The sequence below is a fragment of the Geotrypetes seraphini genome, chromosome 8 (assembly GCF_902459505.1).
Source record: "Geotrypetes seraphini chromosome 8, aGeoSer1.1, whole genome shotgun sequence".
Classification (NCBI taxonomy): domain Eukaryota; kingdom Metazoa; phylum Chordata; class Amphibia; order Gymnophiona; family Dermophiidae; genus Geotrypetes; species Geotrypetes seraphini.
In genome coordinates this window covers 135,530,064-135,557,989 of record NC_047091.1, presented here as the reverse complement: position 1 = coordinate 135,557,989, position 27,926 = coordinate 135,530,064, and the positions used below count along the sequence as shown (strand labels likewise).

At 43.7% G+C, this 27,926-nt stretch overlaps 1 protein-coding gene across 1 annotated transcript in view; it reads left to right on the top strand.

Moving 5' to 3' along the window:
- Window positions 1–19,429, top strand: part of PPIL2 (peptidylprolyl isomerase like 2) — a 185,607-nt gene extending 166,178 nt beyond the window's left edge. The window contains exons 17-20 of the mRNA XM_033954123.1: window positions 1,291–1,363; window positions 12,355–12,417; window positions 12,571–12,713; window positions 18,656–19,429. Of these exons, the coding sequence (XP_033810014.1) occupies window positions 1,291–1,363; window positions 12,355–12,417; window positions 12,571–12,713; window positions 18,656–18,755 (379 nt within the window). The 3' untranslated portion in view covers window positions 18,756–19,429. The remainder of the gene's footprint in view (window positions 1–1,290; window positions 1,364–12,354; window positions 12,418–12,570; window positions 12,714–18,655) is intronic.
- The last annotated feature ends 8,497 nt before the right edge of the window (window positions 19,430–27,926 follow it).

The following is a 27,926-nucleotide window of genomic DNA, read 5'->3' as shown; positions in this document are numbered from 1 at the left end:
TGTCAGCTTTGAAATACCAAAGTCACAAAAAGGTGGTATATAAGTCCCCATCTCACATTCTCTACTTTGTTTTTCCTGTCTGGGGTCACTTCATTCAAAAAAGGGCATATTTAACAAATAGATTATATAGAAATTTACTAAGTTGACGTAGAAATTATTCTTTCTGCATATTATGCTGCTGCTAGCAATTTCCATCGGAACAATCTGAATCAGGTATCAGTTTATTTTTTGTAATACAGGAAGAACCCTGCAAGGTTCCACATTAGGAGTCACTGCCAGGAAAAGCATCTGTGTCATTTTTAATGATATGTTGAAACCCAGTGGCATCTAGAAAGGCAAATAGGATGTTAGGAATAATCAGCAAAGGAATGGAAAACAAAGATGAGAATGTTATAATGCCTTTGTATTATTCCATGGTATGACCGCACCTTGAATACTGTGTGCAGTTCTGGTTACCACATCTCAAAAAAGGTATAGTAAAATTAGAAAGGGACAATGAAAATGATAATGAGGACAGGGCAGCTTCCCTATGAGGAAAGGCTAAAGTGGCTAGGGCTTTTCAGCTTGGAGTACATACAGCTTAGGGGAGATATGATAGAGGTCTATAAAATAGAGTGGAGTGGAAAGGGTAGATGTGAATCTCTTGTTTACTTTTTCCAAAAATACTAGGACTAGGAGGCATACGATTAAGCTAAGTAGTAGATTTAAAACAAACCAGAGAAAATATTTCTTCATTCATCATATAATTAAACTCTGGAATTTAAAAGCAGTTAGCTTAGCAGGGTTAAAAAAATGGTTTGAATAATTTCCTAAAAGTTCATAAGCCATTATTAAGAAGGACTTGGGAAAATCCACTGCTACAAAAAAATCTGATTTACTCTTTTGAGTCCTTGCCACTGGATTGGCCACTGTTGGAAACAGGATACAGGGCTCAATGGACCTTCAGTCTATCCCAGTATGTCAACTCTTATGTGCAGCCTGTGACCATGCAGAGGAGGATGCTGGGCTAGGAAAGTATGGTCACTGCAGCCAGAGAGTTTTCAGGACTTTGAATCTTTTAATTTTCAATTGTGTGATTGCCATATTAGTCCATTTCTGTTTACAGAGCTTTATTTCTGCTCAGTGATATTGGGATACTGCTGCCTATTATTGGTTCCAAATATACCTCCTTCAGCTTGTTCCAGATGATGATGGAGAATCTGCAGATCTGGCTTGTTGTTTCCATTCTTTACAGCCACTTTACTTTTTCTGCTTCGTGCCAGAAACAAAATCACTTTTTCTCTCTTTCAGAGTGGTTGGCGGTTTTGAAACTCTGACAGCCATGGAGAATGTAGACACTGACCCAAAAACAGATCGCCCTAAGGTACCCTTTTACTCAATGCAAGGATATTGAACATACAGCCCATAGGATGCTTTCATTCAGTGTAAATAGTGAAAACTCAGAGAACAGGGGTTAGAGCAGAAGCAAGCTGCATCTGTTCCCCTTCCCACCTCACCCCACACCAATCCCAATGGTGAGGAGGAAGTAGAAGCCAGTGGCAGTGCAGCACCTTGTACTGCATTTTCCTCTGTTGCTAGGCCTGTGTCGAGCTTTGAACCATGCAGCACTATGGTATAGTGCATGATTCAAAGCCTAACACCAACCGCAAGCATCAGAGGAAGAAGCTATAGCTGAAGGCATTGCACTGCTATTGTCCCTGTCTCACTTCATAACAAGCTGGATGGCCATTGGAACATTTGAGGGGGGAGGATGCAGGGAGAGAATGGCAGAGGCAAGACTTGAGTGAAAAGACTGGAGAGACTTTGGGTTATATGGGGGAGGGAGCACAGGATAATGAGGGGAGTAGAGGAGGGGCTGTAAGTTATGTGAAGGAAGAGTAAGTGAATGAGGGAATAGAATGGGAGAATACATGAGAATGAGGGGATCAGAAGGGGGTGATGTTTGTAGGGCAGGGATCAAGAGTAAGTGCGGGGATATTATAGGGAGGTGAAGGTGGGAGAGTGGTTGGGAGATTTGTAGGGTTGTAGATTTTGTGAGGGGGATAGGGCAAGAGGACTAAGAGGATTAGGGAAAGGAAAATGAGAATGGCAGGATCAGAGGGGCTGTGAGAAGTGGGATAGCAATTGAGAGGATTAGCAATGTAGCTTCTGCAGGTGGGTTTGCAGGTGCTGTGGGATATGCAAAAGAGAAGTGGAGTTAGGGGAAAAATGAGAATGTGAATGAGAGTATTAGAAGGGTTGTGGAGTATGATTGAATCATCCTACCCTTTCCCAAACTCGGATTTCATACCTTGATCCAGTAACACCTTCATGCCACGCCCCATCCTTTCCTCCCCCTGCACCTTCCTTTTCATCCCCTGTCTCTCTAACCCAGTGTTTCTCAACTTCTTCAAGCCAAGTACCCCCTAAGTCTAACAAATATTAACCAAGTACCCCCACCCAGGCTCTGCCACTGACCCCACCCCATAATAATAGTACCGTATATACTCGAATATAAGTCAAGCCGAATATAAGTCGAGACCCCCTTTCCCCCCCAAAAGGAGGAAAAATGGTTGACTTGAATATAAGTCGGGTGGCTTAATATTCAAGTGTCCTGCCCTGTCTGGCTCTGCATCCAGCACCCTTCCTTCCTCCCCTCCCCTGTCAGGCTGTGCACCCAGCACCCTTCCTTCCTTCCCTTGTCCTGCACTCTCCCTCTCTGTCTCTGCCCTCTGTCCCCCCTCCCTGCCCTATCTTCATACCTCTGCCGATCCCTGGTGGAGGTGCAGCGGGTCCTCTGCTGATACCTGGTGGAGGTGCAGCAGACAGGAGCAAGCTTTCCAAACTCCTGCCCCGCTGCTAACCGCCTGCGCAATCCAATTTCTTCATCTGAACGGCACGAGCAGCAGTGTGATTTGACGCCAAATCGCACTGCTGCTCATGCCGTTCAGATGAAGAAATTGGATCGCGCAGCCGGTTAGCAGTGGGGCAGGAGTTTGGAAAGCTTGCTCCTGCCCGCTGCATCTCCACCAGGGATCGGCAGAGGTATGATAGGGCAGGGAGGAGAAGGGGGGCAGAGCATGGCGGCGGCGTTAAAAAATTCTGGGAGGGGGCATTGACCCGAATATAAATTGGGAGGGCAGTTTTTTGGCTCAAAAATACCAGTTTATATTCGAGTATATACGGTACTAATTGTAATGCAATTTGTTTTATCCATTTATTCATACACACACAATCTAAACTTATTAATACATAATGGTAACCACAAAATTATAAAAACACAAAGCACACTGTACGCAGAGAAATCTTAATTATAATTTATATTCTTTTTTTTCAAAGAGATCAAGACAGATGACTTAAAATATGCAATGTCACCTCATTAACAACTATAGAAAAATCTATAATAATAAAATGCTAAGCGCGCATGCGCACTCTTAACCTGTGTTCCCTGAGTCCTGATCTGTTGGGATGTGGCCGGCAGAGTGTGCGTGCGCGCTAAGGCAGGAGGAGGGCTTCAAGGTGAGGCGGCTGTCGGCGCCTGCAGGACGTAGCAGCTGTCGGTGGAGTGCAGACGCTAAAGGAGGTAAGGGGTGCTTCCCCGTGGACCTCTTTGGCGACTTCACAATGGAAGCGATCAAGATAGGCTGCCGGCGTCAGGGTCTTCCCTATACAAGACCCACCTATGCCAAAACAGGAAGTTGAAAAAAGAGACTGGACTCACAGAGGGAAAGCGCCGACGCCGGCAGCCTGTCTTGATCGCCACCACTGCCAAGAGACAGCCATGGTCGGAAGGTGGCCGGTTACTGTCTGGAAGGAGAAGCGGTGATGCGATCTTGCTTTGGTTTGGGGGGAAGGGTGTGCTTGCTGCCGGGAGAGAGCTGTGTCGGGGTTGCCATTGCTATGGGAGCAGCAGGGCGAGGGATCCATGCGGGTATTGTGCCGTTGTTGTGAGGAAAGGCTCTGGGGGTGCTTTGGTGGCGAGTCGGACGCCACCTACAGCGGAACATCCTGTTTCCGGGGCCTTCTGAAGATCAAGGGAGCAGGAGAAGAAGGAGTGACATGCTGTAAATTACATGTGTGCTGAATGAAGGACAAACATGCTGGAGATAACCTGGGGTAGGGGGAAGGAAGGAATAAACAAATAATGAATGAATGAATGAATGCTGAACATTCCTAGGAAAGAGAAGCTGGAAATAAAATCATGAGCAGGAATGAGCAGGTCAGCAGGACTCCATGGAGAATGACAGAAGCTGAACGGAGGGGGATTCCCAGGAAGAAGGAAGGGGTACTGCTTTGGGGTGGGGTACAAGAGAAAGGGTAAAAAAGGAAGAGAAGCTGGTTGGGGGTAGAATATAGGGAAAGGAAGAATGGTCTTAGAGGCAAGGGAAGGAAGGATAGATAGGAATGGAGCTGGGATTAAAAGGATGATAAATGCAGTGGAAGATCTATGAGGGCCAAAAGGGTACAGAGGACTACGGAAATGGTGAAAGGTGAGGTGGTGCGACTGGGATTAGTGGGAGGCAGGGTCCGGGCATGGAAGAAGCAGAGTATGGGTGGGGTCAGGGTATAGGTGGGGCTATTCTAGCACCTGTTACTGTAACACATGTAACGGGCTAAAACACTAGTAGACATATATAATGCAAAATATAAACAACAGATATAAATTCTCAAAATGGACACATTTTGATCACTAAATTGAAAATAAAATCATTTTTCCTACCTTTGTTGTCTGATGATTTCATGAGTCTGGTTTCACTTCCTTCTGACTGCATCCAACATGTCTTTCTCTCTGCCTCCTGCACACTTCCTCTCCTCCAGTCTTCATTCCCTTCCCCTCCATGAGTCCAATGTTTTACTCTCTGCCCTCTCCTGAATATGACATTTCTCCTTCCCTTCTTTCTGCCCTCCCCATCCATCTCTCCCTCTCTCCATGAGTCCAACAGTTTCTGCCTCCTACATGCTTTCTCTCTGTCTCCTCGCCTCAAGTGTGACATTCCTCCTTCCCACCCCCCAGTCATCTCTCCCCAACCCCACTCACAACATGTTCTCTCCCTATGCCCCATTTCTCCCGCTCCTCCACACCATATCCATTTCTCCCTCTCATCACTCTCGCTCATCCTGCAACAATTTTACTTCATTCCCTCCCACCCATTCCCACTTACAACTAATATGCTCTCTCCCCATGCACCATCTCATCCTCCCCTCCACCATGCAGCACCTTTCCTTTTCCTCCCCTTCTCCTTCAAGTCCAGTAGCACCTTTTCCCTTCCCCTCCTCTTCTGCCAGGTCCAGTAGCACCTCTTCTCTCTTCCCTTTCCCTCCCCCTAGTCCAGCAGCACCCCTTCTCCGTTCCCTATGACCAGCAGTACCCCTTCTCCCTTCCCCATGTCCAGCAGCACCTCTCCTTCTCCCCATAACCAGCAGTACCTCTTCCCTCCCTAGCAGCAGCTCACTGCGTGCTTTTAACTTACCCAAGCAGTTGCCGCTAGTGTTAGTTTAGCTGTGGTTCCATCAGGCAGCCTCGGGGCCTTTGCTAGGCCGGCCTGCCTCCGATGATGCAACTTCCTCTTTTGTCGTAGGTTGGTCTGGCCTAGCAAAGGTCACACAGTGAGCTTCTGCTGTTCAGGGAGGGAGGAAGGCTGGGGAGAGAAGACAAGGAAGGCAGGAGATATGCAACAGCAGGAGGGAGGGAGATATACAGCGCTGGTGCTGCATAGATGCAATGGAAGAAGGAAGTTGGGAGACATACAGCGTCAGCACCACATACCCCCTACAAGCAGCTTGCATACCCCTAGGGGTATGCGTACCGCGTATTGAGAAACACTGCTCTAACCCAGTGGTTCTCAACCAGTCCTCAGTACACACCCAGCCAGTCAGATTTTCAGGATATCCACAATGAATATGCATGAGAGAGATTTGCATGCACTGGCTCCATTGTATGCAAATCCATCGCATGCTTATTGATATTCTGAAAATCTGGCTGAGTGTGTTCTGAAGACTGGGTTGAGAAACCTACTGTAGCCCAAGATCCCCATCCTCCAGACACCTTCCTTGTCATTCCCTATCCCTCTAGCCCAGCGATTCCCAAACCTGTCCTGGGGAAGCCCCGTCCAGTCAAGTTTTCAGGATATCTAGGTTAATATATCTAGGTCTTTAATATTAAAGACCTAGAAATATTAACTTGCAAGGTCACAAACACCCAACTGGAAGAGGCATTAACCGTGACACTCTTTTACATTCCCCCCAAAAAGTGGACTAGCACTAGAGAAGAGTTCTTCGAATACCTCACCATCAACACCCTAAAAGGAACGTACAACTTGCTACTGGGAGACACAAATGTTCACCTAGAGAAAGTGGAAAAACCAGACGTGACAGAAATTAACACTTTTTTAAAAACTCTCAGTTTCATAATACCAAAACCAGAGAAAACGCACGAAAAAGGTCACCAACTAGACATAGTTACACAAAAAGTTTCACAAAAAGAAATCCCTGACCCTAAGATCCATCTTAGCACAGGGGCCTGGGAGAAATGCATCTGGTCAGACCACTACATATGTAATTTTGATATATATTGGCATAAAAAATCACCCCAACAAAAATATAAAAGAAAAAACCAAAAATCAATCACAATCACCAAAAGAGGAACTATAAATCAAACAGAATTCTGGGCCCATTATGAACTACAACCCAAAACTGAGGAAATACAGGACTTCCCAACTAGGTGGGCAAAGTTCAGCAAAGAAGTGTTAGATCAAATAGCATCATTCCAAACATACAAAAAGAAAGAAAGGGAAATAAACGAATGGTTCGACTCTGAACTATTAACTCTAAAACAGGAACTGAGAAAGAATCTGGCAAAAAACAAACAAAGAGGAAGACAAAATAAACTGGAAGCAAAAAAATGAAAAACTACAAAAATCTGATCAGAGAAAAACGAACAAAACGCACAAAAAATAGGGACACCCAAAACAAATAGCAAAGAACTGTTCAAGTTGGTAAACAGACTAACAGACACTACCCAAATCCTACTACGGGAAAACGAATGTATGCCCCCGGCAGAAACCTTTGCCACTTTCTTCAACAACAAAATCTTAGATGTAAGAGCGACCATACCTCCACCCTCACCCAACTTCGAATTCCAACTCCGACCCCACAAAAAGAACCCAGAGTAGACATGCTTTGGAACCATTTTGAACCTCCAAACTGGCACCAATTTCTAACCCTGTTCAATAAATATACTAAATCAAACTGCCTACTGGACATATGTCCTTCCAAGACCATGAAAACAGCCACATTAGATTTCAAAAAGGATCTATTTAACTGGGTAACAACCACTCTCACGGAAGGAATATTTCACGAGGAAATGGGACATTTACTAATCACAACTTTCTCACTTATATTCAAGCAATGATTTACTTATGCCACAATTTCATTGAAAGTTTCATGCACATCACATCTAGAGAATGACACGGTGGCGGTTTACCTGCGGCCACCGGGTTTAGCTGCGAGTAACCCGCCAAAACGGGGAACGAAAACTAGCAGTCGCTGCGGCGACGGGGACAAGGCCATTCATCGCCCCGTGGAGCGGTGAATGGTCTTGTCCCCGCAGTGAGGCATGAAGGATCGCGCGGTCCCCGCAGCCCACACCCGCCTGCCCAATCGATCCTAGTGATTAGCCAGCTCTCTCCCTTCTCCTCACCTTAGTTTGTAGGTTTTCTTTTTCGGCGACCCGCACGCTATCAAAGAGCCGCGCACCCGCTGCTGCTCAGTTTCGATCTTCTGCTCTGACGCAATCGGAAACAGGAAGTTACAGCAGAGCAGAAAATTGAACACTGAGCAGACGCGCGTGCGCGGCTCTTTGGGAAAGCGTGCAGGTCGCCGAAAAAGAAAGCCTGCAAACTAAGGTGAGGATGAGGGAGAGAGCTGGCTAAACACCAGGATCGATTGGGCAGGCGGGTGGGTGCTGCGAGGACTGTGCGATCGCCCGTGTTCCCGGCTCAAACTGGAAGGAGGGAGTGAAAGGGAAAAGGATTCTGGGCCAAGGGGATGAAGATGGAAAGAAAAACCCACAGCAGGAAAGAAAGGGAAGGACAGGCAGGTGAGCCAGATGCTAGAAGCAGGGGGGGAGGAAGAAAGAGGGGAAAAAGCTAGATGGGGTTGAAAAGAAGAGACACACTGGTATGGAAGAGGAAGATAGGGGAAATCTGGGCACAGGAAGGTAACAGAAAGAGAGGAAATTATGTGCATGGGGCATAGGGACAGAGACATAAAGGGGACATGCCATGGGGATGGTATATAGACACAGGGGGGGGGCAATGGCAGATACATAGGGGAGATATTAGAAATGGGGAAAATAGGAGCACAGAATGGTTTGTGGGGATGGGACAGGGACCGAGCTCGCAGGCTCCAGTGGCTTGCACAAATTACATTATAACGTGCCATGAAAATAAGAGGGAGGAAGGTAGATAGATAGGCCACGCGAGAGGAGCTGAAGGGTGGTAGAAAGGAACAGATGGTAAAGGAGGGAGGGAAGGGTGGTGGTGGAAAGGAATAGGACAGACATTGAAGGAGGGTGGAGAGGAACAGACCCTGAAGGGAAATGTGGAAGACAGAATGGGAAGAAGACAGATGCCAGACTATGGGGGAGCGGAGGGAAGAAGATGGGTGCTAGACCAATTGGGGGGGGGGGTGAATGGAGAGGCACAGTAACAGCAAATGGAAGACGCAGAGAGAAGACACACAGTGGATGGAAGGAATTGAATGAGAAGATGTGGAAAGCAGAAACCAGACAACAAAGGTAGAAAAAAAATTCTATTTATTTATTTTTTGCTTTAGGATAAAGTAGTATATTAGTTGTGTTGATAAAAATTTATAAACAAAGCCCTGCCAGCTGAACATCTCTTTCTCTAGTTCAGCAGCAGGAACTTTGATTTATAAGAAAGGAATAAGCTAAATATTACAGTACTAAGGCTTATATGGATGCAGCGGGGACGGTGACGGGGCGGTGAATGGGATGGCAGTGGCGGTGACGGGGCGGTGAAAGGGATGGCGGTGACGGTGACGGGGCGGTGAAGGGAACAGCGGTGACGGGGTGGTGCAGAGGATAGTGGGACGGGGCGGTGATGGGGACAGATTTTTTCCCCGTGTCATTCTCTAATCACATCTGAATGAGGGGAGAGCCTCAGAACCCCGTGCAGTAATAATGTCAATTACTGCACTAGAAAGGGAAAAGATCTTCACCGGCTCTTGACCCCCTTCCTACCTACAGCAGACACAGTAAATGTTTCAAAATGTTGTCAGAAAAGTCAAAACTACTTAGCTTGTAGATAGAATGTTCAATGGTATTGAAAATGTGTTTAGTCTCTGCCAGTCTTAGCCGACGGAAGTTAGGCTAGCTGCTGTTTTGTTAGATAAGCTGCATCAGGGCTCTGGACAGCATAGCAGCATACTGATTCACATGCAGAGCTCCAATATGAGTGCAAAAAGACTAAACAATGGTGTTGCAGCTTACAGCAGTGTATTGATTCACACGCTTGCTCAGACAGAGACCACCCCAGGTGAAACTGCTGTTCTTAAATGGGTCTGACGTCACACCATCACAAACGTTCACAGCTGAAAATCAAAACCAAGCCTCTCTTTCATGGCCTGAAATGGAGAATCTCTGTGTAACAAAACAATCCATAAAGTTGTGTGAAACTAAAAAAATAGTTGCCACTCAATCTTTTGATTCAGTCCTTCAGGATTCTCAGTGTGTAAATGGAATGGATCTTCCGTTTACACACTGAGGATCCTGAAGGACTGAATCAAAAGATTGAGTGGCAACTATTTTTTTTAGTTTCACACAACTTTATGGACTGTTTTGTTACACAGAGGTTCTCCATTTCAGGCCATTAAAGAGAGGCTTGATCAAAAGAACTCATTAGCCCTAAAAACCAGCTACAAACCCATAGTGAGCATCCCCTTATTTACCAAGCTTCTTGAAGGATTGGTCAACTTAGAGCTAGTGAACTATCTAGACAAATTTAGCATACTAAATAAACACCAATCAGGATTCAGAAAAGGTTTTAGCACTGAGACAGTCCTAGCTTCAATCCTTAATCACCTATATGGCTTATTTAACAAAGGAACAAGTGCTCTGATTTTGCAGCTGGACTTCAGCAGTGCTTTTGATCTTGTTGATCACGAAATAATGCTACACTGCCTAGATGCAATAGGACTTACGGGAAGAGTAAGAAACTGGATACAGGGTTTCTTAACAAAGAGATCTTACCGTGTGGTTAGTGGTGGGACATACTCGAACTCCTAGAGAAACCCCTCGGGAGTACCACAGGGATTACCTCTATCACCAACACTATTCAACATTTACATCTCATCCCTAGGACACTTACTACAAAAGCTAAACTTAAACTACTACATATATGTAGATGACATTTCCATTTTAATTCCATTGAACAGCATAACAAACGAGACCTCAGAATACATTTCTCATATTATGACCGAAATAGAACACTGGACAATCCATTTCAAACTGAAACTAAACACAGAAAAAACTAGTCTTCCTTGCAAGCCCAACGGACAGAATTACCAAAACAACGTTACATATAAAAGATCACGACTACCCGATTACCAAAACAATAAAAATACTGGGAGTCACATTAGACACACATTTGACAATGGTTGAACACACATAAGAACATAAGCAATGCCTCCACTGGGTCAGACCCGAGGTCCATCGTGCCCAGCAGTCCGCTCACGCGGCGGCCCAACAGGTCCAGGACCTGTGCAGTAGCCCTTTATCTATACCCCTCTATCCCTTTTTCCAGCAGGAAATTGGCCAATCCTTTCTTGAACTCCAGTACCGTACTCTGTCCTATTACGTCCTCTGGAAGCGCATTCCAGGTGTCCACCACACGCTGGGTAAAGAAAAACTTCCTAGCATTCGTTTTGAATCTGTCTCCTTCCAACTTTTCCGAATGCCCTCTTGTTCTTTTATGTTTTGAAAGTTTGAAAAATCTGTCCCTCTCTACTCTCTCTATGCCCTTCATGATCTTGTAGGTCTCTATCATGTCTCCTCTGAGTCTCCTCTTTTCCAGGGAGAAGAGCCCCAGTCTCTCCAATCTTTCAGTGTATGAAAGGTTTTCCATGCCCTTAATCATTCGTGTCGTTCTCCTCTGGACCCTCTCAAGTATTGCCATATCCTTCTTAAGGTACGGTGACCAATACTGAACACAGTACTCCAGATGCAGGCGCACCTTTGCCCGATACAACGGCAGTATGACTTCTCTCGTTCTGGTCGTAATACCCTTCTTAATAATACCCAACATTCTGTTTGCCTTCTTCGCGGCTGCTGCGCATTGTGCTGTTGACTTCATTGTTGTGTCCACCAGTACACAAATTCAATGGTTAAAAAGTGTTTCCTGACATTATGGAAATTAAAGACCACTAAAAAATACTTCGACCCATTATCATTTAGACTACTAGTGAAATCAGTAGTACTTTCTACACTGGATTATTGCAACATCATTTATATAGGTATACCCCAAAAAATAGTGAGGAAACTTAGAATAGTTCAGAACACAGCAGTCCGCTTGATATTTGGATTGAAAAAAAGTGACCATGTCAGCCCCTATTACAGACTACTGCACTGGCTGCCAGTTGAAGCACGAATAATACTCAAATTCTCTTCCATATGCTTCAAGCTAGTATGGGGACTAGCCCCTACATACTTGTTATCACACTTCGTATTATACAGTCCCATGAGGCAAACCAGAAATTGCAATCTATTCGCATATCCAAACATTACTGGCTGTAAATACAAAACCTTCCTGGATAGAACTTTTATGTACCAAGCAAACAAATAACAACACTGGCTGGACAACTACATAAAAGGAGCTAGACTGACCTACGTCACCTTTAGAAAAACCATAAAAACTGTCTTATTCGACAGATATGTCACCTAAACATCAACTACACCAAACACTAATTCCAATTCTATTTTCCTAATATGTCCCCCCTGATAAATTCTAAACAAACTGTATTATGTAATTTCGCCACTTTATCTAAAAGGACCCCTCTGAAATTCTAAACAAACTGTATATTGTAATTGCTGCTTTTTAAAATTCTGTAACTGTAATATTGTAATTGCTGCATTTTAAGATTCTGTATACTGTAATTTCACTAACTATCTGCATATTGTAACTCGTTGCTTGTCCAGCTCTCTTCAGTTGTAAACCGCCTAGAAGTCATATGATTATGGCGGTATAGAAGAATAAAGTTATTATTATTATTATACGAGTAGATTTGCATACCAAGGATTTGTAAAATCAGTCTCATCTTTTCATTTAATGATAACACCATCTGCTGTTTGATCCCTAGGAGGAAATCCGTTTAGAAAGCTGCACCGTGTTTGTGGATCCCTATGAGGAAGCTGACAGTCAGGTGAGGACAGAATCAGTTGTATGCAAAGCTCCAGGGGAATTAGTTTTCAGCCTCTAAAAATGTGTGTTAAAAATGTTTCTCAAGCTCCATGCATGCATGCCCTTGGGCTGTCTCATCTCCTTGCCAACATCCACTGACAGTTGTTTGTTGCAGGTTGCTGCAGAGAGAGAGAAGGCTTTAAAAGAAGAGGAAGCAGAGAAAGCTAAAGCAAAGCCTGTCCTACCTAAGAACGATGCCAGTCAGGCTCCCAAAACCTACCGGCAGGGGATTGGAAAGTACATTAACATAGCTGCAACGTAAGTGTCGTACCAAAAGGCTCAACAGTGTGGAATAATCAGATGCTGTGTCTCTTTCTCCTTTTTGCCCCTTTATCTTCATCCATGTAGTGAATTGCTCGAGCTCTTGAAACTAGTAGACATCTGTGGTAGTGCTTCTCAACCCAGCCCTCTGAGCATATTCAGCCAGTCAGGCTTTCAAGATGTCCACAAAAGGAGAGGAGCCAGACTTTGATGGTGTTTTAGCTTTCTAGCTCAAGTTGTACCTCAGAAGTTATTGTTTAGGAGTTCTGTGCAATAATAGTTCCTTCTTCTTTGCCTCATACCAAACAGATGATTGCATCGCCACCAACTCCCAGACAGATGATTGGGATGAGGATCTGGCTGTGGAGCTGCAGGGATGAACATTTGACTCCCTTATTTCCCCTGATGGCCATCAAACCACTGTATCCAACAGAATCGAGGGGGTTGGCGCCAAGCCCTGGGAATATCAAAGAAGTTAGGCCAGGATCTGGCATCAGTGGAGCCTTACTCTCGAAGGAGCTGGTCAAAATTTTAAACATCAAAGAAGCTGGGAATGCAGCTTCAGAATCGGTGGTGACTCTGAAAACGCTTTTGATAGCTGGATGGTATGGTAGAAAAGACTGCACAGGATATGGCAGCACTTGTAATTAAAGTGGATTTAATCTCTCAGAATGTAGATAAAGTGCATCAAGATTGTTTGGATAAGATTTCTCAAGTACAAACTGAGAAATAATTTAAAAGAGACTGCTTCATCAGTAATTAAAAACATAAGCCATGCCTCTGCTGGGTCAGACCCGAGGTCCATCATGCCCAGCAGTCCGCTCATGCGGCGGCCAATCAGGTCCAGGACCTGTATACTAGCCCTCAATCTATACCCTTCTATCCCCTTTTCCTTCAGAAAATTGTCCAATCCCTTCTTGAACTCTAATACCGTACTCTGTCCTATCACTCCCTCTAGAAGCGCGTTCCAGGTGTCAACCACCCGTTGGATGAAGAAGAACTTCCTAGCATTGGCTCTGAATCTATCCCCTTTTAATTTTTCGGAATGCCCTCTCGTTCTTGTAGTTGTCGAAAGTTTGAAGAATCTGTCCCTCTCCACTTTCTCTATGCCCTTCATGATCTTATAAGTCTCTATCATATCCCCTCTAAGTCTCCACTTCTCTAGCGAAAAAAGTCCCAGTCTCTCTAATCTTTCAGCGTATGAAAGGTTTTCCATACCTTTTATGAAACGTGTCGCTCTCTTCTGAACCCTCTCGAGTATCGCCATATCCTTCTTTAGGTACAGCAACCAATATTGGACACAGTACTCCAGATGCGGGCGCACCATCGCCCGATACAACGGCAGGATAACTTCTTTCGTTCTGCTTGTAATACCCTTCTTGATTATTCCTAGCATTCTATTCGCTTTCTTAGCAGCGCTGCGCATTGTGCCGACGGCTTCATTGTCATGTCCACTATTACCCCAAGTCTCTTTCTTGGGAACTCTCACTCAATAACAGCCCTCCCATCGTATAGCTGTACCTCGGGTTTCTGTTTCATACGTGTAAGACTTTACATTTCTCTACATTGAACTTCATCTACCATCTCGTCGCCCACTTCCCTAGTTTGTTCAGGTCCCTTTGTAAATCTTCGCAGTCCTCTTTAGTCCTAGCCCCATTAAATAGCTTGGTGTCATCTGCAAATTTTATTACTTTGCTCTTCGTTCCCATTTCTAGATCATTAATAAATACATTGAATAGCAGCGGTCCAAGCACCGATCCCTGCGGAACACCACTCGTGGCCTTCCTCCAGTCCAAGTAGTGGCTCTTCACTCCTACCCTCTGCTTTCTGCCCGCCAACCAATTCCTGATCCATCTGTGTACATCTCCTTCCACCCCATGGTTCTTTAGTTTCCGAAGTAGGCGTTCATGGGGTACCTTGTCAAAGGCTTTTTGGAAGTCTAAGTATACATTGTCTAAGGGGTCCCCTTTGTCCATCCTTTGTTAATTCCTTCGAAGGAAGATTGTTGGAGAACTTTAACAGATGATTCAATTTGAGAGTCCTAAATTGTTCTAAAATCCTAGGTATGTCCCCTGTGGATGTGTTTTAAAACATTTTTTCTGGAAAATCTGAAATTCCCCCTAGATGCTTTCCTCCTATTAATAAGTTATATTATTTGTCAACTAATAGAATAACACAGGGACCAACCTTTAGATTCATCTGGGACTCAGGATCATTTACAGCAACAAGACAAGGAACTGCATGATATTACAGCTATTCTGAAAGGTTTTCTTTCTGATGTAATGGCACATGCACCTTGGATGTTAATTTTGTCTTTGAGCAAGATCTAAGTACTATCATGAGGATATATTTTAAGAACAGTGGAATTGTTTTGTGAGCAGAGAATTTGACTGAATCTAAATCAACTCAGGAAAGAAGAAAATACTTTTTAGTTATGAGAGAAGAAACAAGCAAACTGTGTGCTACATTTTTGATGGCATACCCTTGCAAGTGTGTTGTTAAATACAGGTATTTGGGTTTGAGAGATTTTTTTTTTCTACCCAAACACCTTCCAGTGTTCTAGGATTTAAGGGCAAGATGCATAGAAGGATACGGGTGACTAAGGATTCGCCAGGTTACACCTGGCTGGGTCTCCGCTTGGGCGGATCGCTGGACTTGATGGACCTAAGGTCTGATCCGGAGATGGCAGTTCTTATGTTAAGAAAGAATGTCTGGAATTTAGTCCATCTTAGCCTTTTCCTCAATTTTCTTATTCTCCAAGTACAAAGGCAGTATATTCTTACATATGGACGACTTCGTCCAAGGAGCCTGGCACGGACATGTATCAGTGTATTGTCACTTTAAAATTTTAGCACTGTCCATACCACATACGTGCCTTCCCGCCTGACGTTGACTTGTGGGACCTTCAGTTCTTTGTCTTCCGTGGAGCAAAGTGCTAATGTTTCTTCACACTCTTGTGTGCGGCACTTTTTTGTACCTTCCCGTTACCTTTTCCCCTCATATTTTTTCTTTTACTTTTGGTGTTTATCTTTTTAATCATTTTAGTTAGGCTATGCTTTGATCGGCAACACTCAAACCATACACAGAATCTTGTTTTGTTCTTTTTGCAAAATCTAACTTGTGGTTTATAGCAGTACCAGACCCCGGAAGAAGGTCTTCCACGAATAAAACATGGTCCGTGTTGGGTCTATACCACAACCTCTTACTGTGTTTTATATTGTGTTTCGTTTTGATTTTAATCTGCACCTTGTTCAAATAACGAATTCATCAAGATCATCAGTTCCACAGTTCCTTTGTTTTTACTCTACTGTTTTTTTGTGGAATTCCTTTGGTGGAATTCTTTTGTTCTCTACTTTTTCTAAGGTGCAGGCTACTCAGCTACCTCAACATTTACAGAGATATATGGCTTCTTACTGGCGTCAGCCTTATTATGCTTCTAGAGGTTGATATCCTCAAACTTCCTCTTCATCTCGTCCTCCTACACAGAGACTTCCTTATCAATCTAAGCCTAAAAAAAATCTCAGCCTTCTCAACTTCAAAAGACTTAGCAGTCTTTTTGACTCCCTAATGGAGAGCATTGCCAATCTACATCTCTCCCTTCTATCAGAGTTGACAGTTAGAGGTCGGCTTCACCATTTCTCTCAATGCTGAGCCTCATCACAACAGACAACTGGGTTCTCCAAGTAATCTCTCGAGGTTATGCTCCATCTGCAAAAGACTCTGTGCCCAGTCATCCTCCAAGAGAATCTTTTTTTCCAAATCTCTTCTTCACCAGGAACTCTCAGCCCTCTTCCAGCTCAATATAAATCAACTGGTTATTCCAGTGGAGAGGGGCAAAGGGTTCTATTTCAATATTTTCTCATCCCCCATCTTGGACCTCTGTGCACTCAACAAATATTTAGTGACGGAGAAGTTTTACATGTTCTTTCTGAGACTCTTCTACCCCTGCTAGAGTAGAATGATTGTCTTTGCTCTCTAAATTTTAAAGAAGCTTGTACTCGCATTCCCATATTGCCAGCCCACAGGAAATTCCTTTGATTCTGAGTGGGGACTCAGCATTTTCAATACAGGGTGCTAACCTTCAGCCTAACCTCGGTGCCAAGAATTTTCAACAAGTATCTAATAGTAGTAGCTGCAACCTTATGCACCTATGGATTCCATGTACTATTTGGATGATTGGCTAATCAAAACTGTCTCACCTGTTCCTCTCTTCCACAATTTAGAAACATAGAATATGACAGCAAAAAAGGGCTATAGCCCATCAAGTCTGCCCACCTAGTGACCCACCCTCAGACTTTATCCCGCTAGAGATCCCACATGCATATCCCTTTTTTTTTTTTAATCTAGCACGCTGCTGGCGTTAATCACCTGCAGTGGAAGTCCATTCCAATGATCAACCACCCTTTCGGTGAAGAAATACTTCCTGGCGTCACCATGAAATTGCCCGCCTTTGATTTTCAGTGGATGACCTCTTGTGGTCGAAGGTCCTTTAAGAAAGAAGATATCGTCTTCCACCTCGATGCGGTCCATGATATTTAAACGTCTCAATCATGTCTCCCCTCTCTCTACGTTCCTCGAGCGAGTATAGCTGCAATTTATTCAGTCTTTCCTCATATGGGAGGTTCTTGAGTCCCGAGATCATCCTGGTGGCCATTCATTGAACTGACTCAATTCTCCGCACATCTTTTTGATAATGTGGTCTCCAGAATTGAACACAATATTCCAGATGAGGTCTCACCATGGATCTGTACAAAGGCATTATGACTTCGGGGCTCCAGCTGACGAAACCTCTACAGATGCATCCCACCATTTGTCTAGCCTTGGATGCAGCTTTCTCCACCTGATTGGCAGTTTTCATGGCTTCACTAATGATCACTCCCAAATCACGTTTGCCTGCTAGAACTGCTGGGGTTCATGGTGAATTATCAAAACTCACATATTTCTCCTTCTTAAACTCTGGAATTCATTGGGGCTCTAAATAGACACCTCAAACTTGAGCATTTTTGCCTCAACAACCTTCTCCTTTGTCAGAAGGTCTGTTCCCAAATACATCTTACAGCATAACAGGTTACATGGCGTCTACAATATATGTAGATCCATTTGCACGTCTTCATCTCAGAACACCACAGTGGACTCTCTTCCCAATGGCTTCAGGCCATGGTAATTCTGTCTGCTCCTATACCGGTCATTCCAAGACTTCAAAACTCCCTTTAGTGGTGACTTGTTCCAGCCAACCTTTCCAGAGACCTACTTTTCCAGACTCCTCTACATCAGAAGCTACTCACCATAGACACCTGACTTCTCAGATGGGGCACTCACCTGGATGGCCTCGGCACTCAAGGAGAATTGTCTCCTCAAGAGAAAACTCTATAAATTAATCTGCTAGAACTTCGGGCAATCTGCAATGCTCTGTTTCACCTTTGAAGATCACTTGCAGAACCATGTAGCTCTTGTGCACACCAACAATCAAGTAGCCATGTATTACATAAGCAAGGCAGCACTGGTTCTCATCCCTTTTACCAAGAAGCCATCCAAATTTGGACTTGGGAAATCGCTTACAACATCTTTCTCAAAGCAATCAACCAGTCAGTCTGTCTGTCTGATTAACCAATTGGCTGGTTGGTTGATAGTCAGTCAACATGTCAATCAACCATTCAATTAGTCAACCAGTAAGTCTGTATGGTAATCCAACTAATAGGCTGGTTAACTTAATGATTGGTGGTTGTTGACTGACTTGACTGTTTGTTAGTCAACCAAAGTTTCCCTTGAATGTAAAAATGAGTTGCAATATCACAAGAACTGATGGTAGTAGGTGTGACGGTGATGTGTAAGCAATGCATAAAATCCTGTTTTCCTGTTCTTTGTTCCCTGAAACTATGTGAAAAGCTACAGCATTGTGCTTTTGTGAGCCTGGGATTATTTTTTATTTCTGCTTATAGGAAGCGCTTGGCAGAGTCGGATGGGCCTTCAACCAGTACAGCTGTGGCCAGTAAGAAAGAGAAGGTTAGCCGAGGCTTTGAGGACTTCAGTTCTTGGTAACAGCAAATAGGTGTAGCAGAACTAAGAGTTGTCCGCTGATAACTTTCATCCAAATTTGGCCTTTGGACTGTATCGAGATGTGAGGCTACTACACAGCAAGTTCCCAGAGGAATAGCTTTTGGCTATTGCCAGTGTTTGGTCAGTGCTGGCCTTCCAGCTCATATGGAAAAGCCTCTCTTGGACTGCAATTTACTGAACCTTCATTTCCAACTGTCTGGAAGGTTTGCTTTTAATTTTTTATCGGTAGCAGCCATTACAGCAGGAGCCACATATTCCAGATCCCTCTGGAGCTCACCATTGGCCATCACCTTTGCAGAATCTCAGCCTTGGTTGACCCAGAGAGTAGAAGCTTACCTGAGAAACAAATCTAGTACTGGCATAGACTGGTCTGATTTCCTCTTCGCTGCTGGACTCATAGCTGGTTGTAGGATGATTCTTGTAAAATCACTTGTTTGGGTTCTACTGAGGTTTTATTTCTGTAGCAGGGCTTAGGCATGTGCTTTCCATAGTGAGGCCTGGCCTGAATGATAATGGGGACATAGAATTACAGTATATGCTCAGGAGAAGATGTAAAGACGGGGTAGGGTTTGGAAGTTTGTGTAGCTCTTGCATATGAGAGCTTCTTCTGTACCAGATAACACTTCAGCTTTTATAAATAAAGAATTTTGACTTTACTTGTGGGTTTCTCTATGCTACTAACTCTCAAGTCAGCAAGTGGAAATGCAACCTGTGAAAGAAAAGCAGCAAAGTTAGTAGAGACAGGGAAAGGTCCTCTGGAATAATGCAGAAAAGCTGTATTAGATTACATCAGACATGGGCAGGCTTATTGAGACTTACAGACTAGAGAATGATGTGGGGGGAAAATTTGTCCCTATCCCTGCCCCATCCCCATGAGCTTGGTCCATGTCCCCACTCCGTCCCCACAAACCATCTGATCCCATCCACACAAGCCTCGAATAGTTATGATTTTATACTGAACTTATTTTATTAAAGTATAAAAAGAAACAATATTCTATACAATTGTCATTTTATAAATCGCAAATAATACAGAACAAGGGTCAACAAACCCCTGTCTCCCCTCCCTTCCCCCTCACAAATATCCCCTCCACTATCGAGAAAACTGAAGTCAAATTGCTACAGAATGCTACATAGAAAAATCAAGCTAACAGAATACTTCAGTCACACATGGCAGGAATAGTGTTAGGGGAGTGCAACTAGGGCAACATCCCCCTGTTCAGAGAGAGCCCTGAGCCAGCTGGAAGCTAAAGAAGCACAGCCTGGGCTTTGCAGTCCCCGGTCTTCCTCCAGTTATGTCTAACACCAGCTCTAGCAGGATACATATTTTAAATCTGATATATTCAAATCAGAAAATAGAAAATAAAATTATTTTTTTCTACCTTTTGTTGTCTCATCAATCAATTCTTCAAATCATGTTGGTCTCAGGCACTGGTCTCCATTTTCTTTTATCTTCTCTTAACTCACTTGCCAGGATCTCCTGATCATTTGACATTCCTTCTTTCTCCATGCTCACCATCCATCTTCTGTCTCTGTGTATGTATTGTTCCCCATGTCAAGCGTCTCCTTCTCTATGTCTCCTATACGTCCCTTTCTAGTATTTCCCCTGTGCCATCTCCCTGCCTTCATCATCTTTCCATTCTATGACCCTCCCCCCTTTGTACAGTATCACTCCTCTAAATCCCCGCCAATCTTCCTTCTGTGTTCTTATTCTCCCCCATGTCTAGCCATCTTCTCTCTGTGTCAATATACCCTCCCATGTCCAGCATTATCCCTCTGCGTCCATATACCACCCCCAGGCAGCATTCCCCTTTTTGTTCCCGTTCCTATGCTCCCATCCATGCCCACCATCTCCCCTCTTTTTATATAGCTCCGTGTCCAGCTTCTCCCCTCTCTTACTCCCTTACATCAATGTGTGTCTCACACTCTCTTTCCTCCCTCCCTCCACTATATTCAATATTTCACTCACTCTTCCTTCATCCCTTTGGTTCAGCTTTTCTCTTTCCTTTTCCATCTCTGTCTTCCTCCATGCAGGTCCTGCACCTTTCACCCTTCCCAAGGGTCCAATACTTCTATCCCCTCCCTTCATCACCCAGGTGTACGTCTGGCACCTCTCCTTTCCCTCCAGCTCCACTCCACCCAGCATCTGTTTCCCTTCTCCCTCCAATCCCCAGACCAGATCCAGTAACTCTCTCCCTTTCCTTCAGCTCCAGCCTGCTTTGGCCCCTTCCACCTCCCGGGGTGGCCTACCAGCCAGTTGCAAGCTTCCTGCACAAGCAGCTTGCTCCAGGAATCTTCTTGCTGCAGAGTCCCTCCTTCCGATGTAACTTCCGGTTTTGTTTTACACTTAATGGTTTCAGTATGTACAAAGAAGGTGTGTGCAAGCCAAAATGTTTTTTTGTTTTTAGTTTTCCTCCTCATTCACAGGAATTTTCATTTCAGTTCTTGTTTTAATTTTTGATTTTTCATGACACAATTTTTGTAAATTCTGCATACCCTCTCCCAATAGTACATGCTTTTGTGTTCTATTCACTCATTAAAATGCATTACTCTTTGTGATGCATTTACAAAGTATGAAAATTATATTTGGAGGGTTTTCCTATCATTTCCAGGTAAAACAGCATGAGAAATGTGGTTTCAGTTGATTAAGCATCCTTAATGCTAAACTGGATAACAGAAAGCAAAATGTATTTTTTTTTCTGTTTTGTTGTGCAATAACAGAGTAAATGCCTGGTTTTTGTGTTCCAAAATGAAAATGCAACAGTCTCCCACCTTCCAATATGGCAAGTTCAGGCAAGAACATCTGTCCCAGAATGCTGTTCCTATCACAGTGAGAACTGCTGCACAATGCCGCCCCCCTCCCCCCCCCAAAAAAAAAAAAAAGCCCAAAACATTTTAACTCATGTGTTATGGGGGATCCTGTGTATGAGGAGTAGAGTGCAGCAGAACTCACTGTGCCTTACAATATGTATATAAAACGAGCCTTTGTGTGAAAGCTGTAATCACTCTGAATCAGTCCCAGCACTGAGTCACCCACCCCTGAGCGCACCCGCTGCTTTAATGACATCAGCAGCTTAAAATAGCTGTCTGGTAATGAAACCTACGTCTGCCTTCTACACATATCATCTGTGCAGAGAGCTCTCTGCACAAATGCCCAAAGAGCTTGTTGGAGGGGCAGGAAGGGTTGAGCCCAGTATTCCCTAGAGACACTCTCACAAAACATATATAGGAAAGGAAAAAGAAGTACCTCGAGCTGATAAAAGAAACATATTTCTCTGTGCTACAGTTCAGTCTTAGTCTGTTGCATACTCTTCTTTGCTTATATGTTTGATGTTCTGCAGCCCCCCTTCCCCCTTCATCCTTCACCTGCTTAATCCAACATCTGTGGGTAGTATTTGGGTGCCTGGGTGCAGGGAGCTCCATAAATTTTAGCTGTTTCTGGTAGGTACCTAAGGATACCAGATACCAGTGTTAATAACTAGGCAAAGCCCAACAACTAATAGCTCCAAATAATACTCTGCTATGCATTTTTCATTTCTTATTCCTCCTTCCCATGTTTTTACTTGTAAACCCCTCAGATATGTGACATTGGTTTGCAATATATCAAATAAAGTTAAAAACTTGGATGGATTTGAGTCTTAGTCCTACTTCCTGTGATTTAGAGACACCTCTCTTGTTCCCCAGAGGGGTCTTATCTGTGCTTATATATACATCTTAGAGGAGACAGGAAGACCCAGCTTTACAGCTGGTTAACACCTTAACACACAGCTCTTCATTTTGTTCAAGCAGGAGCCTTTGCGACAAAGGCCCAGATTCACTAAAGGGCGATTCAATCGCTGTTGGCTGGCTGATTTTGAAACAGCGATTGATTCACTATCTTTTTTGCATGCAAATGATTTGCATGGAGGTACAAATCATTTGCAAGCAAAATCCCCTACTCAATCACTCAGTGAGCGATTGAGTTGGGGCAGCCCTGACAGTAGTGACAGGAGAAGCCTCCTGTCACTGCTGTCAGCGGCTTTTTTTCTACCCCTCCTGCTCCCAACTTTGAAAGTGAGGGGGTGGGGTGTGCCTGGGCCTGGCTGATGGCAAGGGTGGGGTTGCGATGGCATCCCTACTGCCATATTCGCGGTGGGGAGGTGGGGGCAGCATTGGGAAGTTTTGGGGGATTTCAGGGGAGCCGCGCCCAATGGCAGGATGGAGTCGGCATCCCTCCTGCATTTTTATTCTGGGGGGAGCAGCGGGGCTACGTTTGTTTGTGTGTGGGGAGGGCTTATTTTCATTGGCCAGATATTTTACGTTTAATACACACAAAATATCAGTGCCATTAAAAAAAAAAAAAAAAAGAACAAAAAACATGCATTCCTGTCGGTAACTGTATTACCGACGAGTCTGCAGCAGTCGGGTTTTAGGATAGTAAAACCTGATTCAAAATAGCCAAGCAATTGTTAGTGAATCAATCGCTTGGCTATTTTGCATGGAGTTTTACTAATTTGCATGGGTTGGATCGGATCGGATAGGAGATTGATCGGGCAGCAGTGTAGTGAATTGGGTTGGAGTCAAGGAATGATTGCAAAAACCAGTAAAACTGGTTTTGCGATCATCGGTACAGGATTGGAAGATTTAGTGAATCTAGTGCAAAATCAAAGTGAAACAATAAAGAGGCCTATATATTAAAGAAAAAGGAGGGAAATCCTTATCTGCGATCGGGTTGGCTTGGAGTGACTTGTAGCTAAAACAAAAGCAGATCCCCATACACTATCTCTGGACACGGACATGTGCCCCCTCGCCCTGTTCTCCACTGCATTCACTTCCCTCAATATACAGTACATTCTGTTCTCAATCCATTCCAGCTTCTCTCATCAGTTCACCTCCACTATCCTGTCTCTATCTCAACTGCAGCATTGTCACAACACAATCTCCCAAGAATAACATGGGCATTTGGACATGCAGGCTCAAACTCAGGTGCCAGAAGAAAATAGTGCATCTCTTCTGGAGGTGACATCTGTTGGAAGCCTTCAGTGAAGGGGATGGGAAGTGAGAATTGGATAAGGGTTAAGGAAGCTATATTACAGACTGCCACTGACTCTTGGGCCATTCAGAAGAACAATGCCTGAACAGGTCTGCTTCTGTAGAAGGCATGGCCCAGAAATTGGCTATGCAAGATCAGATCCTCCCCCTGTTCACTGCTGTATGTGACTTTGGGTAAGTTACTTTCATTGTATCCAATTATAGATGAAATAGGATTATTCCTTCCATAGGTATTTGCAGTGAACATGAGGGGATGGCCCCCTCCAGATGATGTGGGTGCTAATGAAAAATTGGTCCAAGACCCTACTGCCCATAAGACTTCTTTATCCTTTGCCACCCCCACCCCAGTAAGCAGGCAAAATGCATTGATTCTTTCCTTTCCAACACTACTGCAACATCCAGTCCAAATTTTCAAAACATTTAAGGGTGATAAACTCAACACAAATTGTCCCATCCTGGGTACAGTGAGAGAGGTTGTGAAGTAGTTCATTTTGAAATCATCTTTTTCAAGGGTATTAAGTCTGCTGTACATGGAGTCTCACTAATGGATATATACAATGTAATCAAGCAGGGAAAGTATGCATAGCATGGCTCATGGAATTCTTTCCAACCCCTTTGTATGTAAATGTATGTGTGTGGCAGGAAGGAGGTTACATGTTTGTAGGTTGGTATGTTTATGTATACTTTCTGTGTCTGTGTGATCAGGAAAGATGAAAGGAGACAGTTTGAAGGATGTACTTCCTTAATCACAATGTTATAGCAAATCAGTGTACCCATACTGCTGCTTGTTCTGTTGCCTCCCCCATAGAAATATATTGGGGCATCTTCTGGAGGTACTCACTTATCTTCCATCAGATGCAGGAACTTCCTCCAGATAACCACCTTCCTTGGTGCCACTAGTTCCACTTTTACCAATGGGCAGCTGTCCCAGACTCCTTTATTTATTTAATTTTTATATGCCATTCTCCCAGGGGAGCTCAGAAAGGTTTACATTAATTTATTCAGGTACTCAAGCATGTTTCCCTGTCTGTCCCGGTGGGTACACAATCTATCAATAAGGATAGATTCTTCAAACTGTGGGGAGCCACAAGCACTAGGGGTCACTCGGAGAAATTGAAAGGGGACAGGTTTAGAACAAATGCTAGGAAGTTCTTTTTTACCCAGAGGGTGGTGGACACATGGAACGCGCTTCTGGAGGATGTGATAGGCCGGAACTCTGTACAGGGGTTCAAGGAGGGTTTGGATAGGTTCCTGGAGGATAAAGGGATAGAGGGGTACAGATAGAACTTGAGGTAGGTTATAGAAGTGGTCAGAAACCACTTCACAGGTCACGGACCTGATGGGCCGCCGCGGGAGCAGACCGCTGGGCAAGATGGACCTCGGTCTGACCCAGTGGAGGCAACTTCTTATGTTCTTATCTCCTGCCTATAGGGGACCTAGTTGCTCTATTACTCATTGGTAAATTTATCCTGGAGTCTAGCTATATCTCTTTCTCCCGTCTCCAAACTTCAGAAAGCAGGTGAAAGCCTGGCTTTTCACCCAAGCCTTTAATACATAGGGTAATTTATTCATTCTGCACCAGGTCTAGCTTGCCACACACACTAAATCAGTTCTTTATCCATTGTTTAACTGTAAAAATAACTTGCCTTGAATTTAGAATCCTATTTATCCCAAAGCACTCTGTACCACCCATCTTATCCCCAGCTAATATCTACATTTGACCCCTTGGCTATAGGATAAGTTGTATTTAGTGTCTTAAAAAGTGATTGCACTAATACACTAACCTCCCCCTTTTACAAAACCGTAGTGCAGTTTTTAGCACCAGCTGCAACAGTAACAGCTCAGATGCTCATAGAATGCCTATGAGCATTGGATCTGATACCGCTGTGGCCGGCACAAAAAAACTGTGCTACAGTTTTGTAAAAGGAGGGTTAATAATATAACAGTGGATATGACAGATATCTATCTATATATAAGCATTTGGTGAAAACAGTTTCAAAATAAATATAAAAAGCAGATCCATGCAAGATCCTACTGGCACAAGAGAATAAGCCATAAAGGAGACACAGCTGAAGATCCTGCTTGAATAGCTAGAATAGTTTTAATGTTGTACTTATCAAATTAAGAAATTGTAGACACTGCCTATATTGATTATATCACTGATAATATGCAGTGACTAAAAATTTGAGCTGACAGATACAATAAATGCATATAGGCATACTGCCCGCACTCAGAACGCATATGCCATAATGCACATGACTCAAAAGAGTGTTTACTCAACGCCATTGCTCCTAAGATGAAAAAAAATGGCCAAATAAAATGAACATTCCCAGAAACCATACTGGAAACAACATGAAACAAACATTTTCTAGTGGGCAGAAAAAGTTAGTTTGGATTGGCAGAGCAGAAATTTTTACAAAATAAATAAATGGGATAGAATGAGGATTTGCAGTCATGCAGGCTTTTGCTTTTGGACACAAGATGAAAGAGCACTCGGCTCCAGTGTGGAGAGTTGCTGGGTCTGAACAAATGGAAAAACCAGGGCTGATTATTACAATTGCTGGTAGGGAAGGATTTCCTGTGCGGAAAGCTAGTGACGTTTTAGCAATAATTAAAATGTTTTAAAAAGCAGATATTTCTTTCCCTGGGAGTTTATTTTGCTTGGCTTATCAGTGGAGGGGGAGAGATAACTAGTTAAGCTATTCCTACACAATGAAGCCAAAGAAAGATCACAAAAAATCAGTGCATGGAACTAAGATGTTTCTGGACCTGATCAAGATTTGATTTTTTAAAACATCACTTAATGCATAGAAACTTGAGTCCAAATTAGTAATGCCACAAATCCCCCCAAATGCTGTCCTATGCAGATCACATCATTACATAGCACAATCCCATTAAGCCATGAGTGAAAAAGAATCAGCCTGTCATAGTGTTGAAAGGGTACAGAGCACACACATTAACATGGTCTGAACATAGCCTTACTGGGTCAGACCAATGGTCCATCAAACCCAGTAGCCCGTTCTCATGGTTGCCAATCCAGGTCACTAGTACCTGGCCAAAACCCAAGGTGTAGCAACATTCCATGCTACCAATACAGGGCAAGCAGTGGCTTCCCCCATGTCTTTCTCAATAACAGACTATGGACTTTTCCTCCAGGAACTTGACCAAACCTTTCTTAAAACCAGCTACACTATCCGCTCTTACCACATCCTCTGGCAATGCATTCCAGAGCTTAACTATTCTTTGAGTGAAAAAAAATTTCCTCCAATTGTTTTAAAAGTATATCCCTGTAACTCCATCAAGTGTCCACTTGTCTTTGTAATTTTTGATGGACTGAAAAATCGATCCACTTGTACCCATTCTACTCCACTCAAGATTTTGTAGACTTCAATCATATCTCCCCTCAGCCGTCTCTTTTCCAAGCTGAAGAGCCCTAACTTTTTTAGTCTTTCCTCATACAAGAGGAGTTCCATCCCCTTTATCATCTTGGTCGCTCTGCTTTGAACCTTTTCTAGTGCCACTATATCTTTCTTGCGATAAGGAAACCAGAATTGAATGCAATACTCCAGATGAGATCGCACCATGGAGTGATACAGGGGCATTATAACATTCTTAGTCTTGTTAACCATCCCTTTTTAAATAATTCCTAGCATCCTGTTTGCTTTTTTGGCCACCGCCACAAAACATTGGCGGAAGATTTCATCATATTGTCTACGATGATGCCCAGATCCTTTTCTTGTGTGCTAATCCCCAAGGTGGACCCTAGTATCCAGTAACTGATTCAGGTTATTCTTCCCAATGTGCATCACTTTGCATTTGTCCACATTAAATTTTATCTGCCACTCTTCCAATTTCCTAAGGTCCGCCTGCAATTTTTCACAATCCGCATGCATTTTAACAACTTTGAACAGTTTAGTGTCATCTGCAAATGTAATCACCTCACTCATCATTCCAAGTTCCAGATCATTTATAAATAAGTTAAATAGCACCGGTCCCAGTAGTCCCAGTACCTCCTCCATTGAGAAAAATGACCATTTAACCCTACCCTCTGTTTTCTATCTGATAACCAATTCCTAATCCACAACTGAACTTTGCCACTATCCCATGACACTTTTAATTTTCTCA